Here is a 27,604-nt window from a genome sequence, read left to right as displayed (position 1 = left end):
ATTCCTTCACCCTGCTATAACTGAGTGAGCATTAGGTCCATTTTTATTTCAGTCAACTTGTGCAACAGAAGAAAGATTCCAGGAGGCCAGGAAATATTTTATTGACAACCAGGGACACAGCCATAAGAGAGGGAAGCACACAGGACTGCAAACTAACACCCAATAGCCAGCAAGGGCCCTCTGGGCCAGGAATACTGAATCCTGGGGTCCTCACAGTCTCCCACCAGTAGATGTACAATACTGGGCATCCAGGGGAGGGGGCAGTGGCTCTGGTGTCCCAGAGAGTGAGAGGATATATGATGCCTCATTATGAGCGACACGGTACGGAGGTAAAATGGAGGGTCCATCACTGCCTAAGACCACCTCCTCCTCTCAGAGCCAACACCAGGTGAAGGACTGAACCACCTAAAATCTTGTAATCAGCTGCTGTCTTCTCATCATTCCTGCAGGAAAAGGAAGCCGAAAAAAAGACTTAGGAGTTTTTTTTGTTTTTTTTTTTTGACAGAGTCTCACTCTGTCATCTAGGCTGAAGTGCAGTGGCACGATCTCAGCTCACTGCAACCTCCGCCTCCCGGATTCAAGCAATTCTCCTGCCTCAGCCTCCCGAGTGGCTGGGATTACAGGCGCCCACCACCACGCCCAGCTAATTTTTGTATTTTTAGTAAAGATGGGGTTTCACCATGTTGGCCAGGCTGGTCTCGAACTCCTGACCTCAGGTGATCCACCCACCACAGCCTCCCCAAGTGCTGGGATTACAGGCGTGAACCACTACGCCCAGCCAGAACAGGAGTTCTTGAGTTTCATGGATTTCTTTGGGGGTCTGCAAACTTGAATGAGAAAAAAAATCCCATCTTTATTTTTACTAACCCCCAACTGAAATTTAACATTTCTTCTAACTTTAAACAAAGCCCAAAAACCACAGTAGTATTAGCAATATAGGCAAATTGTTAACAATAGAAATTACTATTTTCTATCATGATCATTTATAGGTATCTGGAAAATATTTCAAAATTATGGTCATATTAGACCTACCATTAGATCTTATTAATAAAAAAGTACTTATATTACTATATCACAAATTTGTTTTAGTATTTTAATAACTATTTCAATATAATTAGTTTTCTTTTAATTCTATATATTTTGTTTTATGCCTGAAAAAATCTTATTCTGAGAAGGGGCTTAGAGGCTTCACCAGATTGCCAAAGGGTCTAAGGCACCAAAAACAAGAGGCACCCCCAATCCACCTCAGTACGTGCCCCCTCTCATCTTCTCATCTTCACATAAGATTGCCACGCTGTCATTCTCACTCCAAACTCACATCTGTTTGCCACTGTAGATGAGCCTCTGCTGTTGTGGGGGGATTCCCTCTTTCTCCTCCACACGCTCCTTGATCCGCTCCACCTTTAAAGAGACAAGTAGTCAGGGGCTGCTCAGGGGTAGGACCATGGAAATGGAAAGAACAAGGGCTATGCAGACAGCGTAAGAGCAAAAGGACCAAGTTCATAAGCATATGCAAACAAATATACATGGCAAGAAGTGCATGAAGAGGAGCTGGGCATGCATCACCTTGTCTGTAGGTTCAATGTCAATCTCAATCTCCTTTCCGGTCAGCGTCTGAAACAGGCAATGGTTTCATGAGTCCTTAAAGCCCAATGTACAATTTGTCTTCTAGGTAAAACATCCTATCTTGGTCTTTGGGATCTAATGCCTTCTAAAAGATGCATATTCTTAGCTTTGGAGAATGAGAAGGCTTTGAACATACCTTCATTTATCAAATATTTTTAGGCTGTGAACAACTTTGATAGGGCAAGATTCTCTGAACCATCGGATCTTCTTAATTCCATGAGTCATCTTCCAAAATCAGTCCCCCAAAATCAGTGAGAATATTGGCATTCTTTTGGATGATATGGCAATGAAAGGTATCTTTTATTTATTTATTTATTTATTTATTTATTTTTGAGATGGAGTTTTGCTCTCGTTGCCAAGGCTGGAGTGCAATGGCGCAATCTCAGCTCACCGCAACTTCCACCTCCCAGGTTCAAGCAATTCTCCTGCCTCAGCCTCCCGAGTAGCTGGGATTGCAGGCATGTGCTACCACACCCGGCTAATTTTGTATTTTTAGTAGAGACAGGGTTTCTCCATATTGATCAGGCTGGTCTCAAACTCCCAACCTCAGGTGATCTGCCTGCCTCGGCCTCTCAAAGTGCTGGGATTACAGGCGTAAGCCATTGCACCCAGCCTGAAAGGTATCTTAAAAAAAGTCAGAAGGACCTTGTTCTTTTTTTTTTTTTTTTTTTTTTTTTTTTGAGACGGAGTCTTTCTCTGCCACCCAGGCTGGAGTGCAGTGGCCGGATCTCAGCTCACTGCAAGCTCTGCCTCCTGGGTTTACGCCATTCTCCTGCCTCAGCCTCCCGAGTAGCTGGGACTACAGGCACCCGCCTCGTCGCCCGGCTAGTTTTTTTGTATTTTTAAGTAGAGACAGGGTTTCACCGTATTAGCCAGGATGGTCTCGATCTCCCGACCTCGTGATCCGCCCGTCTCAGCCTCCCAAAGTGCTGGGATTACAGGCTTGAGCCACCGCGCCCGGCTGGAAGGACCTTGTTCTAAATATCAATACTAGAAATTAATATTCAGATAATTCAAAGAATTCTCAAGGACATCAGAAATCACCTCTGAGCAGTATTTTAAAAAATGGTAGAAGTGGCTGGGCATGGTGGCTCACACCTGCAATCCCAACACCTTGGGAGACTGAGGCGGGAGGATCAGTTGAGCCTAGGAGTTCCAGAAGAGCCTGGACAACACGGCGAGACCCTGTCTCAACCAAAAAAAAAAATTAGCTGAGTGTAGTGGTGCATGCCTGTAGTACCACCTATTTGGGAGGCTGAGGTGGGAAGATCGCTTGAGTCCAGAAATTAGAGGCAGCAGCAGTAAGCCACAATTGTGCCACTGTACTCCAGCCTGGGCAAGAGGAAGACCCTGGCAACACCCTCGTGAAAAAAAAAAAAAAAAAGAAAGAAAAAGAAAAAAGAGAAAAGAGGACTAGAAGTCAACATTACATCTCCCATATCTTTCCAGACTTCTACCTAAATCCTAAATTGCAGCTCTTATCTTCTTGACTTCTTCCGTAAGTTAAGGGCTGGTGATACCCAAAACAATAATTATACTGATTATGCAGTCATAAATGTTGTGTCATCTCCCATCTGTCCTTGCTCTAAAAGCTCCATCTGCATTAGCCTACAGTGATCCAGGCCACAAACACACCATGCTCAGTCTAATTGATGGGCATTTTTTTGCTTCCGTTGTTTTCCTTGTTGCAATATCCTCCCCTTCTCCTTCTCCAAACTTCAAGACCCCTTAAATAAAAGACAACCTCCTGGCAGGGCACGGTGGCTCACGCCTGTAATCCCAGAACTTTGGGAGGCTGAGGTGGGTGGATTACTTGAGGTTGGGAGTTCAAGACCAGCCTGGCCAACATGGAGAAACCCTTCTCTACTAAAAAATACAAAATTAGCTAAGTGTGGTGGCGCATGCCTGTAATCCCAACTACTCGGGAGCTGAGGCAGGAGAATCGCTTGAACCCAGGAGGTGGAAGTTGCAATGAGCCGAGATCGTGCCACTGTATTCCAGCAATGTACAAAACCTCCTGTATGATGTGCAGACCTGTTCCCAGTGTACTTTATTAATATTTCCAATATTAATATACCAATTACAGCTAGTTGTTTAAGTGTTAAACTTTCCCAGTGTTCGACACATAAGCAGTCAATGAATATTTTGAAGGGCTAAATATACTGATGTTCATGTTATAATCACAGCTAACATTTACTGAAAACTATTTTTTTCCTTTTCTTTATTTTTTAAGGGTCTTGCTCTGTCACCCAGGCTGGAGTTCAGTGGTGTCATCCTGGCTCACTGTAACCTTGACCTCCTGGGTTCAAACAACCCTCCCACCTCAGCCTCCTAAGTAGTAAGGATTATAGGGTGTGTGCACCACCACACTCAGCTATTTTTAAGATTTTTTTTTTTTTGTACAGACGAGTTCTATGTTGCTCAGGCTGGTTTCAAACTCGTGGGCTAAAGTGATCCTCCTGCCTCGGCTCCCAAAGAGCTGGGATTACAAGCATGAGCCACCCTGCCCAGCCACTGAACACTTTCTAAGGGTCAGTAACTATGATCAGCATCTTACATGCATCACATTTAATTCTCCCAGTATTTATGAGATATGGACTATCACTATTTCCATTTTATAGATGAGAAAAATAAGACTTAGGTTAAAAACATATCTACGCAATCAAAAGTAGAGCATGGATCTAGATTCCCTGGTCCCAGAGCCTGTGCTTTTATTTCTGTATTCCGTCCTACCTGAGTCTGGCTGCTCTAGTATTGGGACCCAATGTACACTCTTATAGTAGCTCAGAAAATAACATATGGTTTCTCCTTATGGTATTCACATAGACCAGCATGAAAGAGAACTCAGAAAATTTCCCAAAAAGGAGAATTATTTAGTACTAGTATGTTTCCAAAACTACAAGAACAATTTCTTTGGATTAACCTGTTTGGATGTGAAACAATAAATTACAGCAGTGATTCTCAAGCTTCTACCCCAACCTATGCTGGTCTGTGTGAAAATTTTCAATAGTCTATGGTAAAATGAGAAAAGCAGTGTTAACAGTGAAATTTTCATGAAACTAAATATATTCAGATGTTAATGTCCTTTTAGAGAATGGTAGTGACAATCTGTGGTAACTTTAAAAAGACAAAATAAAAAGTTTGTAATTCTGTGTTGTCCACAAACTATTTCACTTTATTTATTTATTTTTTGAGACAGGGTCTCAGTCTCACCCGGATGGAGTGCAGTGGCGTGATCATGGCTCACTGCACCTCGACATACTGGGCTCAGGTGATATCCACCTCAGCCTCTTAAGTAGCTGGCACCACAGGCGGGCACCACCATGCCTGATAACATTCTGTATTTTTAGTAGAGATGGGGTTTTGCCATGTTGCCCAGGCTGGTCTTGAACTCCTGACCTCAAGTGATCCACCTGTCTTGGCCTCCCATAGTGCTGGAATTACAGGTGTGAGCCACCGTGCCTGGCCGATAATACAATCATTTATTTATTTATTTATTTATTTTATTTATTTTGAGATGGAGTTTTACTCTTGTTGCCCAGGCTGGAGTACAACGGCACAATCTCAGCTCACCCTACAACCTCTGCCTCCCAGGTCCAAGCGATTCTCCTGCCTCAGCCTCCCAAATGGCTGGGATTACAGGCATGCACCACCACAGCTGGGTAATTTTGTAGTTTGAGTAGAGGTTTATCTCCATGTTGGTCAGGCTGGTCTCAAACTCCTGACCTCAGGTGATCTGCCTGCCTCAGTCTCTTAAAGTGCTGGGATTATAGGTGTGGGCCACTGCGCCCGACCACAAATTCTTAAAGAGTGAAAAAAGACTCTCGGAGAAGACCTAGAGCTGCTCTTCCAAGAGCAAAATGCTTGGACCTTATATTTTTAAAAAGAATTATTGGTTTCTAAATTCTAAAACTCTAGAGTTGGCCCTTTGTTTCTGAAATCCACTGTAGAGGCCCATAAATATATCTAGAGAGCAATTTGGCAATAGTGTCCCAGCAACAAACTTCCAGGAAAATACTCATGACTATATCCAAAAGTATACCTACAATGGTTATTGCAACATTTTGATACTATAAAATTAGAAACACAATCTAAATATCAAACAGCTGAGGGTTAAATAAATTATGGTACAATCACAGACAAAAAATTACAAAGTCCTCAAACAATGTTTAGGATAACTTTGTAATATATTAACAATATACTGATAATTTAACAAATAAGTTATAGTATATAGAGTATAATAAAAATTTTGTAAAACCAACATATGTATCTATATGCTCTCCAAAAAGCCTGGAAGGGTATATACAGTATATTAATGCTTTAACTTGAGTAGTGGAATTATGGGTGGTTTTAATTACATTATTATGCTTTTCTGTATTTTCCATTTTTTATGCCACAAATGTGAATATGCTGTAATGATAAAAAATTATTTAAAAAACAATGTCCTTGGCCGGGCCTGTAATCCCAGCACTTTGGGAGGCCCTGTAGTCCCAGCTACTCGGGAGGCTGAGGCAGGAGAATGGCGTAAACCCGGGAGGCGGAGCTTGCAGTGAGCTAAGATCCGGCCACTGCACTCTAGCCTGGGCGACAGAGCAAGACTCCGTCTCAAAAAACAACAACAACAACAACAACAATGTCCTTGTCCTTGATAAGGGTAAGATTTTGTAAAGCAGCACTGTCCAGTAGAAATGTAATACAAGCCATATATGCAATTTTTAAATTTACTAGTAGCCACATTGTCAAAAGTTTTTTAAGAGGTAAAATTTTAATATTTTTAAACCCAACATAGCCAAAATATTATTCACATGTAATCAATATAAAAATTAATATATTTTACGTTCTTTTTTCCACCCAAATATTCAAAATCCTGTATTTCATATTTACATCACATGTAGAGATGGGGCCAGGCACGGTGGCTCATGCCTGTAATCCCAGCACTTTAGGAGGCTGAGGGGGCGGATCACGAAGTCAGGAGTTCGAGACCAGCCTGGCCAACATGGCGAAACCCCATCTCTACTAAAAATACAAAAATTAGCTGGGCATGGTGGCGCGGGCCTGTAGTCCCAGCTACCAAGGAGGCTGAGGCAGGAAAATTGCTTGAACCCGGGATGCAAAGGTTGCGGTGAGCTGAGATCATGCCACTGCACTCCAGCCTGGGCAACAGAGCAAGTCCCCGTCTCAAAAAAAAAAGAAAAAAAATAGAGATGGTAGGCTGTGCATGGTAGCATATGCCTGTAATCTCAGCACTTTGGGAAGGGGACATGCGAGTACTGCTTGAGCCCTGGAATTTTGAGACCAGCCTGGGCAACACAGTGAGATCACCATCTCTACAATAAAATTAGCCAGGCATAGTGGCACAGACAGACCTGTACCAGCAACTGGGTACTCAGAAGGCTGAGGCAAAACCGCCCAAGCCCAGGAGTTCAAGGCTGTAGTGGGCTGATTGTGCCACTGCACTCCAGCTTGGGTGACAGAGTGAGACCCTATCTCAAAAAAAAAAAAAAAAATTCAAATGGTAAATTTTCATCTGAAATACGTGACATATATTTAAATTTCATAATTTACAACAGAAAAAGTAGATTTATAAACCCAAGAACATACTTAAACGTTTGTTTTTTTTTTTGAGACGGAGTCTCCCTCTGTTGCCCAGGCTGGAGTGCAGTGGTGCAATCTCAGCTCACAGCAAGCTCCACCTCCCGAGTTCACACCATTCTCCTGCCTCAGCCTCCCAAGTAGCTGGGACTACAGGCGCCCGCCGCCACGCCCGGCTAATTTTTTGTATTTTTAGTAGAGACAGGGTTTCACCGTGTTAGCCAGGATGGTCTCAATCTCCTGACCTCGTGATTCACCCACCTCGGCCTCCCAAAGTGCTGGGATTACAGGCGTGAGCCACTGCGCCCAGCCTGTGTTTTTTTTTTTAATTTTAGTTAATTAATTAATTTATTTATTGAGATGGGGTCTTGCTCTGTGTTCCAGGCTGGAACACAGTGGAGTAATCATGGCTCACTGCAGCCTCCAACTCCTGGGCTCAAAGTATCCTCCCACCTCAGCATTCTGAATAGCTGGGACTATAATAAGTACACACCACCATGCCTGGCTAATTTTTTTCTTTTTGAGACAGGGTCTCACTCTGTCACCCAGACTGGAGTGCTGTGGCATGATCTTGGCTCACCGCAACCTCCACCTCCCAGGCTTAAGCGATTCTCCTGCCTCAGCCTCCCAAGTAGCTGGGATTACAGCCACATGCCATTACGCCTGGCTAATTTTTGTATTTTTAGTAGAGATGGGGTTTTACCATGTTGGCCACGCAAACTCCTGACCTCAAATGATCTACCCACCTCGGTCGGCCTCCCAAAGTGTTGGGATTACAGGTGTGAGCCACCATGCCTGGCCTGAAAATTGTTTTGTAGAGATGGAGTCTCGAAATGTTATCCACTCTGGTCTCAAAACTTCTGGCCTCAAGTCATCTTCCCGCCTCAGCCTCCTAACTCACTGGAATTACAGGTGCGAACCACTGTACCCAGCTAAGTTTCAGTTTTTAAATTTAATTAAAATCAAGTACAATCAAAATTTCAATTCTTCAGTCTCTCTAGTTACATTTCAAGTGCTCAATAGCCAAATGTGGCTAATGGCTACCATTTGGGACACTTTTCAAATATTCCAGCTAACATATGAAGCAACAAGAATATTACAGCATTCCTAGTTTGTAACCCCCAATGAAACAATGGATGTAGGAAATGACTGATATCACAGAAAACAAAACAATCTGATGGAAGTACATACCACATCACCACCTATGAATTCGTCTCACATATGAACATACAAAGACTAATCAAGCCTCTAGATCTAATTACCAGCTGACAGGAAATACCGAGGAAAGAGGAATATGTTAAAAGACAACACGGGGGCCCGTAGCAGTGTCTCATGCCTGTAATCCCAGCAATTTGGGAGGCCGAGGTGGGCGGGTCACTTGAGGCCAGGAATTTGAGACCAGCCTGGCCAACATGGCGAAACCCCATCTCTATGAAAAATACAAAAATTAGTCAGGCATGGTGGTGCACACCTGTAGTCCCAGCTACTCAAGAGGCTGAGGCACAAGAATACAAGAATCGCTTGAACCCTGGAGGCTGAGAAGTTGATGCAGTGAGCCAAGATTGCACTGCTGCACTCACTCCAGCCTGGGTGACAGAGCAAGAGTCGTCAAAAAAAAAAAAAAAAAAAAAAGAAAGAAAAACATGGGAACGTAATCAGCAAAATTCAAACTGCAGGAAACTAGTTTACTCAACAAGGAAAAAATGGGAAAAAGGAGAACCTACAGATTTAAAGAAACTTAAAAACACATAAACCAATGGCAATGTATGGATCTTAACTGGATCCAGATTCAAACTGTTAATAAAAAAAAAGAGAGACAATAGGGTAATTTGATGATAGTAAGCATTCAGTTAAATTTTTAGATGTAATAATTACGGTTATGTTAGAAAAAAGCTTCTCTTTTACAGATAAACACTGAAATATGTGTGAATAACATATGCTATGCTATCTGGAATTTGCTTTAAAAAAACCAGGTAAAAGGAGTTGGTGAGTTTAAATTAAATAAGATTGACTATGAGATGATAATTTTTGAAGGTGGATGAAGGGTGCACACACCCTTCTCCTTCCTGATGTATGTGTTTGAAATTGTCCATAAAGTTGTTTTAAAGTAATTGAACAATTTTAGAAGATATTCTTGATATATCACACCACAACCTGACAATACATTCAATGCTATTTAAACAAGTATAAGATGAGCCTAGGCCGGGCGTGGGGGCTCACGCCTGTAATCCCAGCACTTTGGGAGGCCAAGGCGGGCAGACTACCTGAGGTCTGGAGTTCGAGGTCAGCCTGGCTAACATGATGAAACCTCGTCTCTACTAAAAATACAAAAAAAATTAGCTGGGTGTGGTGGCACGCACCTGTAATCCCAGCTACGCAGAAGGCTGAGGAGGAGAACTGCTTGAACCCAGGAGGTGGAGGTTGCAGTGAGCTCGGATCACACGCCACTGCACTCCAGCCTGGGTGACATGAGACTCCATCTCAAAAAACAGAACAAAACAAAAAAAAGATGAACCTAAACCTAACATACTGCTCTAGGCACTGGAGGAGATACAAAAGAAATATGATCCAGCCTTGCCAACAATCTTTATCAAGCAAAGATGTACAACTAAGAAACAATTAGACATAAAATTAATAGAATAAGGCTGTATACAAGGAAGTTCTGGCTGGGCACAGTGGCTCACGCTTATAATCCCAGCACTTTGGGAGGCTGAGGCAGGTGGATCACTTGGGGTCAGGAGATCGAGACTAGCATGGCCAACATGGGGAAACCCTGTCTCTACCAAAAATAAAAAAACTTAGCTAGGCATGGTGGACACTTGAACGAAGGTGGAGGCTGCAGTGAGCCGAGATCGTTCCACCGCACTCCAGCCTGGGCAACAGAGGGAGACTCTGTCTCAAAAAAAAAAAAAAAAAAAAAATTAAAAATTAAAAACAAATCAAAACAAAACAAAAGTGCTATATTGTCCAAACACAAGGAGCAATGACAAAGTGCTATGGTGAATGAAAATCAATGTTAATCAATTTAAGCCTTGAATGAGATAACATTATATAACACTATATATAGTGTCTTAATTTATATTATATAACATTATAACACTATAAGAGCCAAAATAAAAATGAATGACATCAGCATTTTTATGGTGCTACAAGGGTACCAGCTAGTAAGGGTACAGAGGAACTGGAATGCTCATACACTGCAGGTGGGAATATAAAATGGTACAACCCCTTAGTTTCTTTATAAAGTTACATGTATCTACCACATGACCTAGTAATTTCATTCTTAGGTATTTATCCAAAGGACATAAAAACACATGTTCACAAAAAGACTTGTATAACAATGTTCATAGAAGCCTTATTCATAATAGCCAGAAACTGGAGATAACTCAAACACCCATCAACAGCAGAATGGATAAACAAATTATGATATAATCCGTCCAATGGAATACTATTCAGTATAGAAGGAATAAACCACAGATTACAATAGACATTACGCAGAATGAAAGAAGCCAGATACAAAAATTGTACATTGAATACTTCCATTTATATACAGTTCTAAAACAAGCAAAACTAATCTATGAAACTCTTGAGGGGTAGGGATACAAATGTTTAGATTTTGTAATTACATCAACTTATACTATTGTTAAAAACTCACTGAACTAAACCCTTAAGAACTGTGCATTTTATTGTATGTTAAAAAACATGAATGAGAAAACTAGTTCACATAGTAAAGACAGTTGCCAAAGTAATCTACAATGAGGAAATCAATGAAGGATCTGGGTTTTGGGAGTAATATAATGCAAAAGAAGCTCAAGGAAGACCTGCACATTATGGTTTTGTACATCACATCTTGGTTTAGACTACACTTTAATAGAGGGGATATGATGGTAGGAAAACCTGGTTGGAAGTATTACAGAGAAATAAAGATATAAATGAGTAAGACCCCAGACCAGAATGAGGGTAATGGAAATGGAAACAGAGGTTTTAAGTGAAAAATTAGGTCCTATAAAAGGACTATGTAATTTTAAATGACTCTAAAGAATTGTATTCCAGACACCTGAGTGACTGATGGGATTAATAAATGAGATGGGTATTGGGATATGGCTTATGACAGAAGATGATACATTTAATTTTAGAACCAGAGAGACAAGGTAATAAGATTTAAATCGGGAAGAATTTAATTGTAAAATCTTACAGAAAAATATGGAAGTCAGCTACACAGAGACAGCAGTTGAAAATGAATTATTCGGCTGGGCACGGTGGCTCATGCCTGTAATCCCAGCACTTAGGGAGGCCAAGGCAGGTGGATCACTTGAGCTCAGGAGTTCAAGACCAGCCTGGGCAACATGGTGAAATGCCATGTCTACTAAAAATACAGAAAATCAGCCAGGTGTGGTGGCATGTACCTGTAGTCCCAGCAACTTGGAAGGCTGAGCTGGGAGCATCCCTTGAGCCTGGGAGGTGGAGGTTGCAGGGAGCCGAGATGATGCCACTGCACTCCAGCCTGGGTGACAGAGTGAGACTGCCTCAAAATAAAAACAAAATGAGGCCAGATGCAGTGGCTCACACCTGTAATCCCAGCACTTCAGGAGGCCGAGGTGGGTGGATCACCTGAGGTCAGGCATTCAAGACCAGCCTGGCAAACATGGCCAAACCCCATCTCTACTAAAATATAAAAGTTAGCTGGGTGTGGTGGTGGGCACCTGTAGTCCCAGCTACTTGGGAGGCTGAGGCAGGAGCATCGCTTGTGAGGCGGAGGTTGCAGTGAGCCGAGATCATGCCACTGTACTCCAGCCTGAGCGACAAAGTGAGACTCCATCTCAAAAAAAAGAAGAAAGAATAATTCAAAAAGGGGTCCGACATGGTAGCTCACAGCTGTAATTCCAGCACTTTAGGAGGATGAGGTGGGAAGACCACTTGACCCCAGGAGTTTTAGACCAGCCTGGGCAATACAATGAGACTCCATCTCTACAAAAAAATAAAACAATTGGCTGGGTATGGTGGTGGTACATGCCTGTAGTCCCAGCTACTCAGAAGGCTCAGATGGGAGGATTGCTTGGGCCTGAGAAGTCGAGGCTGCAGTAAGCCGTGATGGCACCACTGCACCCTAAGCCTGGGCGACAGAGTGAGAACCTGTCTCAAACAAGCAAACAAAAAAACGGAACTGTAATAAAAATATGTCACTTACATGGTAATTAACAGCTATCTCTTTTTTTTCTCTTTTAAATTAATATTTTCTTCAGATGAGATTAACAGCTATCTCATGTATAACTGCTTTCCTATGTATTTAATAAAGAAATGCAACAAACAAGAGGGGATGGGGGAGGGGGGAGATAGAGATGGGGCACAGAGGCCTGTTTGAAGGCAGAAGGGTAAATGTTGTAGGAAAGAAGACCGGCAATTTTAGAGAAGTACCACATAAATATGAATTAAAAGAAAAAGAAAAAATCTAGAATCTTGCTATTCAAAGTGTAGTTCTCAGACATTCAATATCACCTGGGAGCTTGTGAGAAATGCAAAAACCTGTGCCCCATCCTAGACCCACAGAACCATAATCAGCATTTTAGCAAGACCACAGGTGATAGGATATTGTATTTTCTTTTCAAGCTTCCATACACAGCACTGAGTTTTTTGTTCGTTTTTTTTTTTTTTTTTTTTTTTTTTGAGACAGAGTCTCACTCTGTTGCCCAGGCTGGAGTACAATAGCACAGTCTTGGCTCACTGCAACCTCTACCTCCCAGGTTCAAGCAATTCTCCCGCCTTAGCCTGTCGAGTGGCTGGGACTACAGGCACATGCCACCACACCCGGCTAATTTTTGTATTTTTAGTAGAGACGGGGTTTCACCATGTTGCCCAGGCTGTTCTCGAACTCCTGACCTTATGATCCGCTCACCTCAGCCTCCCAAAGTGCTGGGATTACAAGCATGAACCACTATGCCCAGCCTTTCAAACAGTATTTTTTAAACTGCAGGTCTCAACCCATCAGTGGATTATCAAATCAACTTAGAATTGAAAGTTTGAGAGCATATCACAAATAGCAAGGTTTTTGTGTCTCTATGGGTTGTGACATAAAATTTCTTAGTGTGGGGTGAAATTTTCAAAAAGTATACAAAACACTCAACATTAGTAACTTAACTTCTTTGGACCTAGTGGACATGAGAATCCATGTGCATTGAAAAGCCAATAAAAGTATTCAATAGGCCAGGCGCGGTGGCTCATGCCTGTAATCCCAACACTTTGGGAGGCCAAGGCGAGTGGATCACCAGGTCCAGAGATCGATACCATCCTGGCCAACATGGTGAAACTCCGTCTCTACTAAAAATACAAAATTAGCTGGGCGTGGTGGCATGCCCTGTAGTCCCAGCTACTCAAGAAGCTGAGGCAGGAGAATCGCTCGAACCCGGGAGGCGGAGGTTGCAGTGAGCCGAGATCGCACTACTGCACTCCAGCCTGGTGACAGAGTGAGACCCCGTCTCAAAAAAAAAAAAAAGTATTCAACAGTGTTTCTCAAGATTTTGACAGTGATTCATACTAAAAAATAATATGAACTAGTAACACCCACTGTGTAATATACATATAAAATAAAATAAAAAATTTCAGGCCTGGCAGCGAGATTCTGTCTCAAAAAAAAAAAAAAAAATTAACAAAACAATATCCTTACCTAGCACTATACTGATGCTTCCTATTTTCTCCCCCCTCCTTCTTTTTTTGGGGGGGAGGATGGGGGAGATGGAGTTTCGCTCTTGTCGCCCAGGCTGTAGCGCAATGGCGCCATCTCAGCTCACTGCAAACTCCGCCTGCCAGGTTCAAGCGATTCTTTTGCCTTAGCCTCCAGAGTAGCTGGGATTATAGGCGCCCACCACCAGGCCGGGCTAATTTTTGTACTGTTAGTAGGTGGGGTTTCACCATGTTGGCCAGGCTGGTCTTGAACTCCTGACCTTAGGTGATCCACCCACCTCGGCCTCCCAAAGTGCTGGGATTACAGGCATGAGCCACTGCGCCTGGCCTTTTTTTTCAGGCAGGGTCTGGAGTGCAGTGGTGCCATCACTGCTCACCGCGGCTTCGACATTCCAGGATCAATCAATCCTCCCATCTCAGCCTCCCGAATAGCTGGGCCTACAGGCATGCGCCCAGACCCTTGGCTAGTTTTTTGTATTTATTGTAGAGACAGGGTTTCGCCATGTTGCCCAGGATGGTCTCGAACTCCTGGGCTCAAGGGATCGGGCCTGCCTCGGTCTTCCAAAGTGCTGGGATTACAGGAGTGAGCCACCGCGCCCAGCCTATTTTCCCTTTTTAATGGTGCCAGTGACCCATTCACCTATTAAACTGATGTTACGACTCTTACATAGGTCGCTACTCAACGTTAAAAAAAAAAATCATCATTAATAGACATTTTAATACTTGACCTCAAATCTTAGCTAAGAAGTAGTTTGGAAGGACGGGGGAAAAGAAGGTTAAGAATGACTATTCTGCACGGTAAACATGCTAAGAAGGTGATGAAATAATGATCGATTTACTTAACTACAAAAAGGCCAAACTAGCATTAGACTTCATCACTTGTCAGCAGTTTGTTTTTTTTTTGGGGGGGCGGGGGGGATCTCTGTCTGACTGAAGGCACAAAAGAGGAAACAGCAGATAGGACTAATGAAGGCTGCAATTTGGTGAAGAACCACCACGGGAGTTGAGAGATGCAGATGAAGGAAACCATGGCTTGTACCAAGAACTAGGGCAGCGGTAACTAACCTGCCTCAGCCAAGGAAGTGAGGCTGGTCCAGGATGCCAGGCTCAGAAAGGCAGATGCTGACTGAACACATTCCCCGCTTTGGTTCCTGTAGGACGGGTGAGATACCACACCTTGGCAACCACCAGTAAAGGCTCGTAGTCTAGCCCCTGGGAGGCCCCGGTTTCCCCGGGCTAACGTTTTAGGGCTGTGCTCGGAGGTGACCTACGTTAGGGACTGGGAGAAACAGGTACCCTGGGAATGAAGAATGGAGAGCAGCGCTTATTCCAAGAATCTGAGAGACGAGGGAGTCAAGCCGCTGCTAGGCCTTCTCTATGACTGCGGGGGTTCGAATACAGTGAGACCCGACAAAAGCGACCCCATTCTTGGTGACAGCACAGTCCTGGCAAAAAAGCAGGGATGGCAAAAGACCCCAGGGTGGTCAGGTGGGACCTGGGCCCCGCTCTCAAAGCCCTTCTGCGTCCCCTATTTCCCACCACTTTCCCACCACCCCTCGCGCGGAGCCCTGAGGCAGTAAGCGTCCTCCAGGCTGGGGAAAGGCGTGGTTTTCCTTCCCCACGTCTCCCGTAAGGCACGGTTGCCAGCCCAGTACTACTGCGTCTTGGCAAGGCTGAAGGTGCTCCCACCTTCACTTTAATTAGCATCTTCTTTCCAGTTTGGGGCTGCACACGGATAAATTGCTGCTCCTACCGCTCCGGTCGCCGCTGCCGCTCTCCAGCACTCTGCCTGCAAGGGCCACTTCTGCTTCCGGGTCACTGTCTGGCTCCACCCCACCCCCCCTTTCCACAGGGTTCCGGAAAGGCTCGGGAGTGCTCCCGCGTTTCGGTTCAGTGACGTCGTAAATTAAAATGAGGCATCCAGTTTAGCTACAGCAGAGATGACGACTCTGCGATTCTGAGTCCCTAGCGAGCCCGGGCTAGCGAAAAGTGGGGGCAGAACGAACTACAACCCCCATCGTGCCAGGGGGCGGTCTCGCCCGTTTTCCCCTGGGAGTTGTAGTCTAACCCCCCCCCCCCCCCCCTTGGATCCAACAGCAACCTCAGTGCGTGAACTCTGTTACCCAGAAGGCCTCGCCCGGCCGCCACCGAAGCTGGAATTCGTCGGCTAGTAGTTCTCGCCGGCTACTAGAGGAACCTGTTGGCGTGGCCCAGAAGGCTCAGCGGGATTGCAGAGGTTAGTTGCTAAGCAAGGTGGTCTTTGGTCAACTGCCGCCTGGACCAAGGCAACAGGAAGTGAGTACCCCATTCCGGAAACTAGTTATGAACCCTCCCTGCCCCCCGTCACCAACACTCCTTCCTCCCCCTAGGTTAGCCTCTTGCCCCATTGCTCTTTGCAGGGGTGGAAGAAAGAAGTGTAGCGGGGTAAAGAATGCACCGTCAGGGTCTCTCACAGCCCTTTCCCAGCTCTTCTCCTCAACAAACAGTACCTGGGATGGAGCCCTAGGGTAATCGCAGCCACGGGATGGGTCGAGGCGACAGGCCTCAGGGACCACACTTCGGCCTTTGCCCGACCTTCCACAGCTTAAGCGAGGAGAGCCCGCCAGCCGTAACAGGGTGTTAAAGCCCAGGGGAAGATTGGTCCTTATGACTTCCTGCCTTCCAGCCCTCAGATTCATCGCTACCCCGAGGCTAAGCGCCATGCCTCATATTGACAACGATGTGAAACTAGACTTCAAGGATGTCCTTTTGAGGCCCAAACGCAGTACCCTTAAGTCTCGAAGTGAGGTGAGCAAGCTTCTCTACATGCTGTTTCTTGACCCCACGCTCCCGATGGGCCACAACCAAGAAAGATGCCTGTCCTTGTCCTGATATGGTACGTTTTGTGGATTAATGAAATGCTCAATTTCCTGTTCATATCTGTAGGTGGATCTCACAAGATCCTTTTCATTTCGGAACTCAAAGCTGACATACACTGGGGTTCCCATCATTGCTGCCAATATGGATACTGTGGGCACCTTTGAGATGGCCAAGGTTCTCTGTAAGGTAGGGCTTTCCTCATGCCCCATCCCTATTGGTGTCCAGTTAGCCCAGCTGACTGCAGAGGTGTTTGCATCCCCACGCCCATGCCCAGTCAGCTCTCTGGCAGTTAGCAGTCAGGATGCTCTGATTTACGGGTTTTTCCACTACTAAAGTCCCTTTTTCTGATAAGTTCAAAAGGCTCTCTGAATTAGTGAGATTCAAAGCTAAGTTTTGCTCCCATATTACTGATATATGAACAGAATTTTCCCTTTTGTCCTGTCTAACAGTTTGTACACCTTGCCAACTTTTCCCACCACCCAGGTCACCCCCTCCCAGTCACATGCATCCCTTCAGTTACATGATTGTCCACATTAAGCTTTCACTGTTTTACTCCAGAAACTACAGTTTAAGCATTCAAAAATCCTAACTAGAAGATCCTAGTAGAAGCAGCTTATTAATTTTCTTCAATAAGAACAATTCATTAATAAAATAATACTTCTGCTATTCTTTTTTTTTTTTAATCTTCCTCTTCTTTAAGTCCTAGGTTCCTGGGAGTTTCTGGGATGTGCCCCAAATGGGATGTGTTTTTCTTATATACAAGTTGTTCACTTTGAAATGGAAGATGCTGCTCCTATCAGTACTATTACCTGCCTCTATACTTGTTGCTGAGAAGGTAGAGAGTTATCTGGGCACTCTGAGAACATGCACTCTGCTGGTTGATCCATGTAGCCCTGGTTGATGAATTCTGCTACTGTTTGTGGCTCCATTAGTCTTAAGGACTTCATATCCTTTTTTCTATTTTTAATTGCTTTGTCTTTGTGGAATGTCTTGTCATTTCTTTGAGGTTGATAGTTATGCAGTTTTGTTTTTACTTTATTTGTATTGCCATTCAGTAACTGCTTAGGAATCTTGCTGTTGCCCACTGTCCATCTGCCCTGACCAGTAGAATTCAGAAATGGTGACTCTGACTGCAGAGTTAACAGACATGCTGTAATACATGAACCTTTTTGGGGACTGTCTTGATGCTTTATGTGGAGCCTGGCTTTCAGTATTGCTGATGAGAGGTAAAGAAATCAGGTTTTAGAGATAAGAGCCAAGTCTCACTGTAATAAAAAGGTTGGATGAAAGCAAACATCTTTTTTTAAGCTTGGTACGTAATCTGATGTGCTCATCATGCCACACTGTGCCAGTATATCTCCAATGTCTGCTGACTTCCTATCCTATAGTGACTTTTCTTTGCTTATCAGTATGTTGATGATAGAATGTTTGTTGAGAAAGCAGAATTCGATACCAGCTTTAGCTAGACAGTGTTGATCTCTGAGTACGTATGTAGAGCACTTGCTTGTTGCTAGCTAATACATGACTTCCTTGGGTTTCTTGACAGTTGCAAGATTTGTGCTGTTTCAGCCAACTGCCGTCTCTTGTCTGTTTGCATGTAGACATGTAAAGCACAAACACCAGCATTCACAATGGCCTTTGAATGGCTTTCTCACAGTATTGGGATATTGTTTGCAATTTGTTGAGCTAGAGAATATGAGCTTGATGAGTCATTATATTTTTGAACTTTATTAAAATGGACTGAATGAAACAAATTTTTTAGCTTGATCCATGTCTCCAACTAGGAAATTTGTCCTTTTTTCCACTAGAGATGGAGACAGGATAGGGTAGCCCCTTATCAGCTCTTATCAACCTTAAGCCATTACTTTTGGTGAGCATCCAGACCTACTGAATCACTGCTGGTAAATGAACAAGGACATAACCAAAAATAGTTTAGTACTAGGTTACCTTAGGAGGAGGGGCTGAGTCAGGGCAGAGAAACACAGGTTTCATCCAGCCTCTTCATGGTTCTTTCATGTCTGCTGTCTGTCCCACTGCACCAGCAGCTTGTCAGCTTTTAAGTCGGAAGCAGTGAATGTGCTGGCGGATGAAATCCAACCCAGATCACTCAGTACTTTGGTGGGAAATCTGACAAGTACTAGCTTATGGTAAAAAGCCCTACTGGTATTTGTAGAGAGAAGAAAGGTTGAACTCAAATCCCAGCTCAATCTGACTTCTTCAACTTGTTTCCTCCCCAACTTCAATCATGTCCTCCCTCAGATAGAATAGGTTTCTAGAAAAAAAGACCTTAAAGTTTTCTCCCTTTGATGCTTCTTTGTCTTCTCCCCAGTTCTCTCTCTTCACTGCTGTCCATAAGCATTACAGCCTTGATCAGTGGCAAGAGTTTGCTGGCCAGAATCCTGACTGTCTTGAGGTAACACTGGGCATACCCTGCTCCCTTCCTGATCCCAGTTTTTCAGCAATTATATTTTATCTTTCTGGGGACCAACCCTCACCACTGAGCCACTGGCTGCCCACCAGATCATCTCTGATATGCCAATGGCTCTGTTTCTCCCACAGCATCTGGCTGCCAGCTCAGGCACAGGCTCTTCTGACTTTGAGCAGCTGGAACAGATCCTGGAAGCCATTCCCCAGGTGAAGTATATATGCCTGGATGTGGCAAATGGCTACTCTGAACACTTTGTTGAATTTGTAAAAGATGTACGGAAGCGCTTCCCCCAGCACACCATCATGGTATGTTTCTATTATAGTCGGTACCTTTTTATCTTTTCACTTTCCTGCCACTCCGTTTTGCTACATCAGTCCATTTCTCCTCTGCTGCATTATGATATTCCTAGTCCATTTAATCATGATACTGGATGATTATCCATAGTTCTAAGCTGAAAATGTCTATTTGGTCAGTGTAGTATGTCTGACCCTTGGTTCATAGTCTTTGTAAATCTAGTGTCCCTGATGTCACTCACCAAACCATGATGGAACATCTGTGCACTGTACATACCTGTGGTACATAGACATCTGCCCACTGAAATGGACACATACTACAATCACATAAAAGGGGTCATATGAACAATGATTTATTTTTTTTACAAGCTTATAAGAGTGGCCCTCATTTTCCTCTCAGCATTGAGGCGTGTGTCTACTGGCCATCAAAAGCCAATACAACTGGTCAAATGGGTCTTTAGCCTTCCCTGAAGCCAGACAGGTTCTATGACAGAATGGCTTAAGGACAGTATATGTTTGGGTCTCTTGAGGAAGGGGAGCTAAATCTACTGTAAATCAGATGTGAGCCTGGTCCAATAGTTTCCTTTGCCTCACTGAATTCTCCTCCATGCCACTTCATGTGTCCCTGTTGATCATAGCACCTTGTTGCCTTAGAAAAGTGCATCATGGACCTCGGCTTTACCCTAGGTTCAATGGTGACATTGGCCACTCACCCCCTACCTTGGCTTGGTGTTGGGGGAATGGGAAGGGAGCAGGGTTCTCTGAAGTGGCTAGTGTAAAAGCCCTCAGAGGGCCCAGTACAGGGGACCTAGGTATCCTTTCTTTTTAATAATGTTGGAAAGTCACGGTCCACACATACTGTATGTGACAATACATGACCTCCTGTTTCTGGCCTTAAGGATGCTGTATTTCAATTGCTCTGTCTCAGGCAGGGAATGTGGTAACAGGAGAGATGGTAGAAGAGCTAATCCTTTCTGGGGCTGACATCATCAAAGTGGGAATTGGGCCAGGTAAGCTGGTTCATTGGGGCCACTGGCTACCCCTTCAGTGGCAAACACCTGTGGAGCACGTCATTCTCAACCTTGTCATGTTCTTCCTAGGCTCTGTGTGTACTACTCGGAAGAAAACTGGAGTGGGGTATCCACAGCTCAGTGCAGTAATGGAGTGTGCAGATGCTGCTCATGGCCTCAAAGGCCACATCATTTCAGTAAGGCTCAAGGGCAGGGTAGGGTATGAGCTGGGTTTCTGCAGGGTATGGAGGTGGCAGAGATGGATTAGAATTCCTGGGTTTGGCCGGGCGCGGTGGCTCACGCCTGTAATCCCAGCACTTTGGGAGGCTGAGACAAGCGGATCATGAGGTCAGGAGATCGAGACCATACTGGCTAACATGGTGAAACCCTGTCTCTACTAAAAATACAAAAGAATTAGCCGAGCGTGTTGGCAGGCACCTGTACTCCCAGCTACTCGGGAGGCTGAGGCAGAAGAATGGCATGAACCTGGGAGGCGAACCTGGAGTGAGCCAAGATCGTGCAACTGCACTCCAACCTGGGCGACGGAGCGAGACTCCACCTCAAAAAAAAAAGAATTCCCGGCTTCTTGTTGGCTTTGAGTTGGGCTGTTGGGACATCGCTGAGGGCTTGGGAAATCCATGTTGTGTTCATAGTGCTCCTTACTTTGCAGGATGGAGGTTGCAGCTGTCCTGGGGATGTGGCCAAGGCTTTTGGTAAGAAGCTTGAGGGCACGGAAGGATGATTCTGTACAAGAGGATGAGTCACCTCTGAGGGTCTAAGAGAGGCTCAGGAAGTCATTCAGATTATTTCATAATATGAATTAGTGACTCTGAAGTCTATGGTATCACCTGGGGCAGCCAGCAGGGTACATCTGAGATTCCTAGTGTGGGCCAGGGCCATCTGACCATCTCCTAGATTGCTGCACATTGCAGACTCCTGAGCCCCAGCCATACCTAAAAATATTAGGTGCTGAGGAATGGGACAGCACATCTGCATTTTTCATTTTGCACAGCTTCCCAGGAAACCATTACTCCCATTAAAGTTGGGGATCTTTGCTCTTGGGACACATGAAATGAGTCTTACTTAGCTGGGCACAGTAAAATGAAATGACCAGACGATGATGGTAAAAACAGCAAAAGGAGAAAGTGAAAGCCAGGCAAGGACTCTCCAGAAGCTCTTTTTTAAATCTTGGGGAAATCATACCCGCTGAGGAATAGAGGCCAGAGCAGATCAGACCTGCATGGATTGTGGGTCAGCTAGGGAAGCAGAACGAGAAAGATGCTGGGATCATTGTCAGGATGGAGAATATGGTGTGAGTTGCTTTTGAGGGTGGCTATATGAACACCTTGGCCAGATTAATCTCTTTCCCTTCTCCATGATGGTGGCAGGGGCAGGAGCTGACTTCGTGATGCTGGGTGGCATGCTGGCTGGACATAGTGAGTCAGGTGGTGAGCTCATCGAGAGGGACGGCAAGAAGTACAAGCTCTTCTATGGAATGAGTTCTGAAATGGCCATGAAGAAGTATGCTGGGGGCGTGGCTGAGTACAGGTATGTGTGGAGGCCCAGGAGCTTACTAATAGTATGGAGGCAGAACTCATGGCTGCTGAGAGGGGGATGGTATAGTTCTGAGGAGAAGCCAGGTGAACCAGGGCTCAATGCTAGGGTCTAGGGAAAAGTCCCTGGACTTAAGGAATCCAGAAGGAGAAGATAATAAAGTTTTTCCTACTTTAAGAGCCTCAGAGGGAAAGACAGTGGAAGTTCCTTTTAAAGGAGATGTGGAACATACCATCCGAGACATCCTAGGAGGGATCCGCTCTACGTGTACCTATGTGGGAGCAGCTAAGCTTAAAGAGTTGAGCAGAAGAACTACCTTCATCCGAGTCACCCAGCAGGTGAATCCAATCTTCAGTGAGGCGCGCTAGACCTGGGCAGTTCTACCCTCCCAAGGCACCAGTACTCTACCGTGGGGCATCCCAAGTGGACTCCTCACCCATCCCAGCTACTGCAGCTCTGTATTACTTTGTCATTTCCTGTTGTCTTACTCCTGAGGGCTCCTGCAGTAACTCTGTACTTCTCTATCTGCACACACAAAATGCCCAAGACACTCACTGGGGAGGAAGCAAGGAAGAAAATAGTCTGAGAAAATGACGCAAGATAATCAAATGGGAATCTGGCGACCCAACATCCTGAAGATTATTAAAAGGAAAAGATGCTGATTGGTACATAAGTCTCTTACATGGCCTTGGTCTAGAGGAGGCAGGCTTTTAGAATCGTTTTGTTAATCTGCTTCACTAAATGGAACCTTCACATATCTAAAAAGCTCTGAAGTGTTTGTATATTTGAAATACCTCAATAAAGAGAGAGCTCATTGACTGTAAAGAGATGCTGAGGCTTTCTGTACAAGGCTAGCATCTGGATGCTGTTACAGAGTGGGTGGTGGTAGGGTCAGCACTGATCCAGTGGGGTCAAGAACAATGAGTATTATTCCCATGAAGTATCTCCATTCTAGTGCCACCACCCCCAGATAATCTGGCAGCATGAGAATTTACAAAGTATATTCTAGCATTAGGACACATATTTCCAGAATACCAAAGGACATTTCTCTTCCACGTGCTCAACCTTGCTAACCCTTTTAGGCACAGCTGAACAATACTTAGCAAGGGAAGTAAAAAAGGCAAAGGGATCCTTCCAGTTTGGAAGGGCCAGTTCTGTTTCTAAGGAATGGCCTATGCTGACCTTACGGAAACCTTAATTCCCCTCCTTCACATCAAGGCAGTATTTTAACAAATCCAAAGTTTAATTATTAAGCATTACAAATATTTTTAGCAGTGTAGTCAGGCAATCCAAGCCTGGACTTCCACTTCATTCCTACTAAACGACTTGCAGAGCTGAGGAGGTAGGAGACAGGCAGAGTACAAAGGGCATTTTAGTTCTATCACAGGGGTCTAGAGCTGTCTCTACAGTCATAGGAAGGAACAGGCATGGCACCGTGGCCAGAAGAGGGTAGGTATTCACAGAAAGTGGGGATCAAGGTGTCAAACTTTGTCTTCTGATAGTTTTCCAGAGATTCCTGTACAGAAGGGAGCAGGGAGATCCTACCATCTGAAACCATTCCCTGAGCCCTCCGAATTCTGAAGCATGTGGATTTCTCAGTCTTGTTCTACCCATCCGCCTTCCCCAGGTTTCTGCTTCTTCCTACTCACCTTTCCTTCCCCCTGGCCATTTTCTTCCTCATCAGAGTCTAAAACCAAGTCCCCTATGGTAATGACGGAGCTGCACAGAGATGGAGGACACACTGTAGGAGGGAAACCAGAATCAAACTACTACTTCTAGATGAACACAGGCTCTTGAGAGTCTCCAAGAGAGGAGGCTGTTAATCCAATCCTGACTCAGACTACCTACCTGGCTTCCTGGCCCTAGGAGGTAATAATGATAGTCTCAGGGGGTCCATGTAGCAATCCAAGCAATTCCTGAGGTGAGAGCAAGCAAAGAGGATAGGATGAAGGGAAGGGAGGCAAAGAATGTGCTCCTAGTAAAGAGAAGCAACTCTGTTCCACTCACTCCTTTTGCTCTGTGGCAGGCAAGTCAACTGGGTTCTCCTTCAGAGCCCTTCCCCCCAGGGTCTGGCATGGACTCTTAGACTTCCCAGTGGAGGCTGCTCTTGTGCCCACGGCTAGGTCTGCTGTGTATATCGCATGTTCTTCCTTGCTCTCAGGCTTAGATATGACCTGGGTTGGTGAGCCCAGATTCCTAAAGGGAAACAGCATGACTGTGGGGCGCTCCTTATGGCCTCCCCTAGTGGACGCCCATTGGGACTGGACTCTTCGTCGGCCTAAAGGGGCCAGATTGAAGTGGCGGCCAGCTAGAGGTTCTAGGTGCGTCCTTGAAGATGGTCCCTGAGGAAGACATGGGCCAGGCTTGGCTTTTGGCAGAGGATTGTGGAGTGCTAGTCTTTGTTGCTGAGGAGGATTCTGTTCCATGGGCTCAGCCAGGTTCACTGAGTCAGTAACACAGCACTCTGAAGAAGAAAATGAGGCCCCTTATAAAGAGAACAGATAGTAACAGAATAACTGGTTTCTTATGCCTGGAGCCCATGGAACTATTCCAATGGACTGCCTCAAAAGGTCTCATGCTAAACACTACACCTCCAAATTCCCAATACCTGGAAGTGGCCACCCCATGTCCACACCATATTGTCTCCAGGCAAGAGAAGAGGTGATAGAGACTCCAGGCTGCATCCAACTCAGCACATCCTGAAGCTGTGGGCAGGGATAGAGGTATAAAGACCACAGTCCTTGATACAACCACCCCACACTCTGCTCTTACATGTTTTGCCCCAATGAAACCTGCTGTGCCTGCGGTGTAGGCAGTGCTTTCTCCAGCTGACACAAGTACTCAAAAAGCAGCTTTTCCATGGCAGCCAGAAAGGGTTCCCCATATTCTTGTTCAAGTTCCTGCAGCGGGGGAGAGTAGGAGATCAAAAGTGGGTTAGTGGCCAGGCATGGTGGCTCACGCCTGTAATCCTGGCACTTTGGGAGGCCGAGGTGGGAGGATCACTTGAGGTCAGGAGTTCGAGACCAGCCTGGCCAACATGGTGAAACCCCATCTCTACTAAAACACAAAAATTAGCTGGGCATCTATAATACCAGTTATTCAGGAGTCTGAGGCAGGAGAACCGCTTGAACCTGGGAGGCAGAGGTTGCAGTGCGCTGAGACTGTGCCACCGCACTCCAGCCTGGGCGACAAAGCGAGACTCCCTCTCAAAAAAAAAAGTGGGTTAGAGAAAATAGTCACATAATAGCCTTCAAACCAGTCTCACCTGCAGCTTTGAGGCCAAATCCACAGGAGCCTCTGACAGCTGCTTCACCTGCTGGTAAAAAGTCTCCTGTGCCTCCAAAATCTTCCTCAGATCCTGCTTTGTCTGTTGAGGATACAGAAGACAGAGAAGTTAACATCAACATCCAGTAGACCGGAGGAGCAACTTTGCTGCACCAAGTTGAACTGGGGTCAGGGCTTGTTCCGGGGATTACTCACAGCCTTGGGATCCCGCACTCTAGGTCCAGATTCTGGAAAGTGGTGATTCAGGGTTTTCAGGACTTGGGCCCAAGGCCGGCCCTGCAGGATCAGCTCCACCACCACCTGTACGGTACTGAATTCAGAATCCCCACTTCGGGGCAAGCTGACCTTTTCCAACTAGTCTCATCCCCAAGCTGTGGGCCCTTGTCAGGTGCTCGCATCCCGCCCCTTTCTTTCCCCTTCCAGGTCCTACTTGCTCCAATACCTTGGCCTTTAGGCCCATACAAAGGCGTTCGTGGTGCCGGTAGCGAACCAAGCCAGGGGCAACAGCGCGCAGAGATCGCAGAAACTCCAGTACTCGGGGAAAATGTTCCACACAGCGTCCGCGCACAACCTGCCAGCTAGCTGCGGCGGCGAAGCGTAGAGCTGCAGGACCGGCTCCCGGGGGCGTAGCCATGGTCGGCGGGCTCCGCCCTGAGGCGGTCCCTCCAGGTTCCTCACCCGGATGGGTGAGGCTTTCCGATCACTCCTAGGGGCGGGGCTTCTGGCAACACTCTGTGGCTCGGGTTTGTCGGCCCTGGGTACCTCGCGATCCGACTCGGCTCCCTTCCATAGGCCCCCAGAATTCTGGGGGAGGGGGTCTTCTGGCTTGGGCTGGAGGAGCCTGAGTGGAAAAGCTGGCCGTCCCAGTGGTACTGGGTCTCTCAGCTTTAAACGCCGCCTCTGTCTCGAGCCCGAGGGTGCCTCACTTCCGACTCCGCTACTAGCTTCCCTTGCCCCGGAAAAGGGCGGTAAGAGGGAGCCAATGGGTGGCCACAGAGGGAACTGTGACGGTGCGTCAGAAGGCCACGCCCCAGCGGATCTGGCGCTGCCTGCTCTCTGCGCCCTGCGCCTTCTGCCGGCTGACTTGAATTGGCCGCTGAGGCTGTTGTGGCCGCTCGTCTGGGTCCGTCCAGCCTCGATTTCTTCTGCGGAGAAGCCCCATCACTCCCCTGAGGCTCGACTTCCTAGTCTGTGAAACGAGGATTGTGCCACCGCCTCTTCCTACTGTCTTCACCCGTCGAAATTCAGTTCCTTAAATCCCAGACCCGAGCCGGCGTCTACAAAGCCTTCCCCTGCGCGCGTCGCTTCCAGTAGGAATTCGACTGTTCCTTTTATAAAACGGAAGAGGGCTCCCGCACTTAAAAAGTAAAATACAGGCCGGGCGTGGTGGCTTGTGTCTAATCCCAGCGCTTTGAGAGGCCGAGTCAAGAGGGTCACTTAAGCCCAGGAGCTCCAGACCAGCCTGGGCGACATGGTGAATGAAACCCCGTCTCTGCTAAAAATACAAAAATTAGCCGGGCGCGGTGGCAGGCGCCTGTAAATCCCGGCTACTCGGGACGCCAAGGCCAGGAGACGGGAGGTGGCAGTGAGCCGTGATCTTGCCTTTGCATTACAGCCTGGGGGACAGAGGGACAATCCCTCAAAAAAAAAAAAAGGAAGAAGAAATAGAATACAGGCTTGGGGGGCGGGGCACGGTGAGACTCACACCTGTAATCCCAACACTTTGGGAGGCCTAGACGGGAGGATCGATCCGCTTGAGCCCGGGAGTTCCAGACCAGACTGGGTCACATGGTGAGACTCGACTGAAAATAAAAAAAACTAGCCGGGCGTAGTGGCACGTCTGTAGTCCCAGCTACTCAGGGGGCTGAGGTGGGAGGATTGTTTGAGCCAGGGAGGTTGAGACTTCAGTGACTATACTCCAGCCTGAGTGATAGAGTGAGATGGGGTCTCACACACACACACACACACACACACACACACACACACACACAACGTGGTTTCTTGTTTTAGGATTCTGTTGTGCACTGAACTTGTCAGTCCCTTAATGTAATTGACTGCTCTCCTTGACTGTCTCTTTGTCATCCTTCCTGGTGTCTCTCATTTCCATCAGCAAGCACAGAACCTAATACACAGCTTACACTCCTTAGTTGTTGGCTGGATTAGTTGCCTGCCTTGACCACTTTACAAGGATTTAGTGAAACTGCTCTGTCTTTAGCCCATGTCTTCCATTCCCAGAGATAATGGTTCACACATCCTTGTCTCCGCCCCAGATGAGTCTC

At 45.9% G+C, this 27,604-nt stretch overlaps 3 protein-coding genes across 12 annotated transcripts; 1 reads left to right on the top strand and 2 right to left on the bottom strand.

Moving 5' to 3' along the window:
• Positions 1-76: 76 nt before the first annotated feature.
• NEDD8 (NEDD8 ubiquitin like modifier) lies at positions 77-15,789 on the bottom strand. The gene is made up of 4 exons (XM_033188494.1): positions 15,586-15,789; positions 1,567-1,614; positions 1,319-1,401; positions 77-443 (listed from the first exon to the last, which is right to left on the bottom strand). Exons 1-4 carry the CDS (start codon positions 15,601-15,603, stop codon positions 347-349), a joined length of 246 nt encoding a protein of 81 aa, XP_033044385.1. The 5' UTR covers positions 15,604-15,789; the 3' UTR covers positions 77-346.
• On the top strand, positions 15,782-22,865 carry GMPR2 (guanosine monophosphate reductase 2). 10 transcript variants are annotated; one of them, XM_033188459.1, is made up of 11 exons: positions 15,945-16,132; positions 16,562-16,683; positions 16,822-16,941; positions 17,456-17,590; positions 19,085-19,168; positions 19,315-19,488; positions 20,405-20,486; positions 20,577-20,683; positions 21,157-21,199; positions 21,875-22,034; positions 22,219-22,865. In XM_033188459.1, exons 4-11 carry the CDS (start codon positions 17,492-17,494, stop codon positions 22,406-22,408), a joined length of 939 nt encoding a protein of 312 aa, XP_033044350.1. In that variant the 5' UTR covers positions 15,945-16,132; positions 16,562-16,683; positions 16,822-16,941; positions 17,456-17,491; the 3' UTR covers positions 22,409-22,865. The 10 variants fall into 10 exon arrangements, with proteins under 10 accessions (XP_033044346.1, XP_033044350.1, XP_033044349.1 ...); XM_033188458.1 differs by having other exon boundaries at positions 15,955-16,191; XM_033188460.1 differs by lacking the exon at positions 15,945-16,132 and adding an exon at positions 16,248-16,320.
• Positions 22,866-23,261: 396 nt separating this feature from the next.
• TINF2 (TERF1 interacting nuclear factor 2) lies at positions 23,262-26,702 on the bottom strand. The gene is made up of 9 exons (XM_033188451.1): positions 25,768-26,702; positions 25,521-25,625; positions 25,306-25,407; positions 24,833-24,940; positions 24,649-24,745; positions 24,048-24,504; positions 23,889-23,956; positions 23,690-23,781; positions 23,262-23,556 (listed from the first exon to the last, which is right to left on the bottom strand). The coding sequence occupies exons 1-9, from the start codon at positions 25,957-25,959 to the stop codon at positions 23,422-23,424; spliced, it is 1,356 nt and encodes a 451-aa protein (XP_033044342.1). The 5' UTR covers positions 25,960-26,702; the 3' UTR covers positions 23,262-23,421.
• Positions 26,703-27,604: the final 902 nt, after the last annotated feature.

This window comes from Trachypithecus francoisi, unplaced genomic scaffold, assembly GCF_009764315.1.
Source record: "Trachypithecus francoisi isolate TF-2019V2 unplaced genomic scaffold, Tfra_2.0 Lachesis_group3, whole genome shotgun sequence".
Taxonomy (NCBI): Eukaryota; Metazoa; Chordata; class Mammalia; order Primates; family Cercopithecidae; genus Trachypithecus; species Trachypithecus francoisi.
The sequence above is the reverse complement of the archived record's forward strand: the minus strand, read 5'-3'. Positions and strand labels throughout refer to the sequence as shown.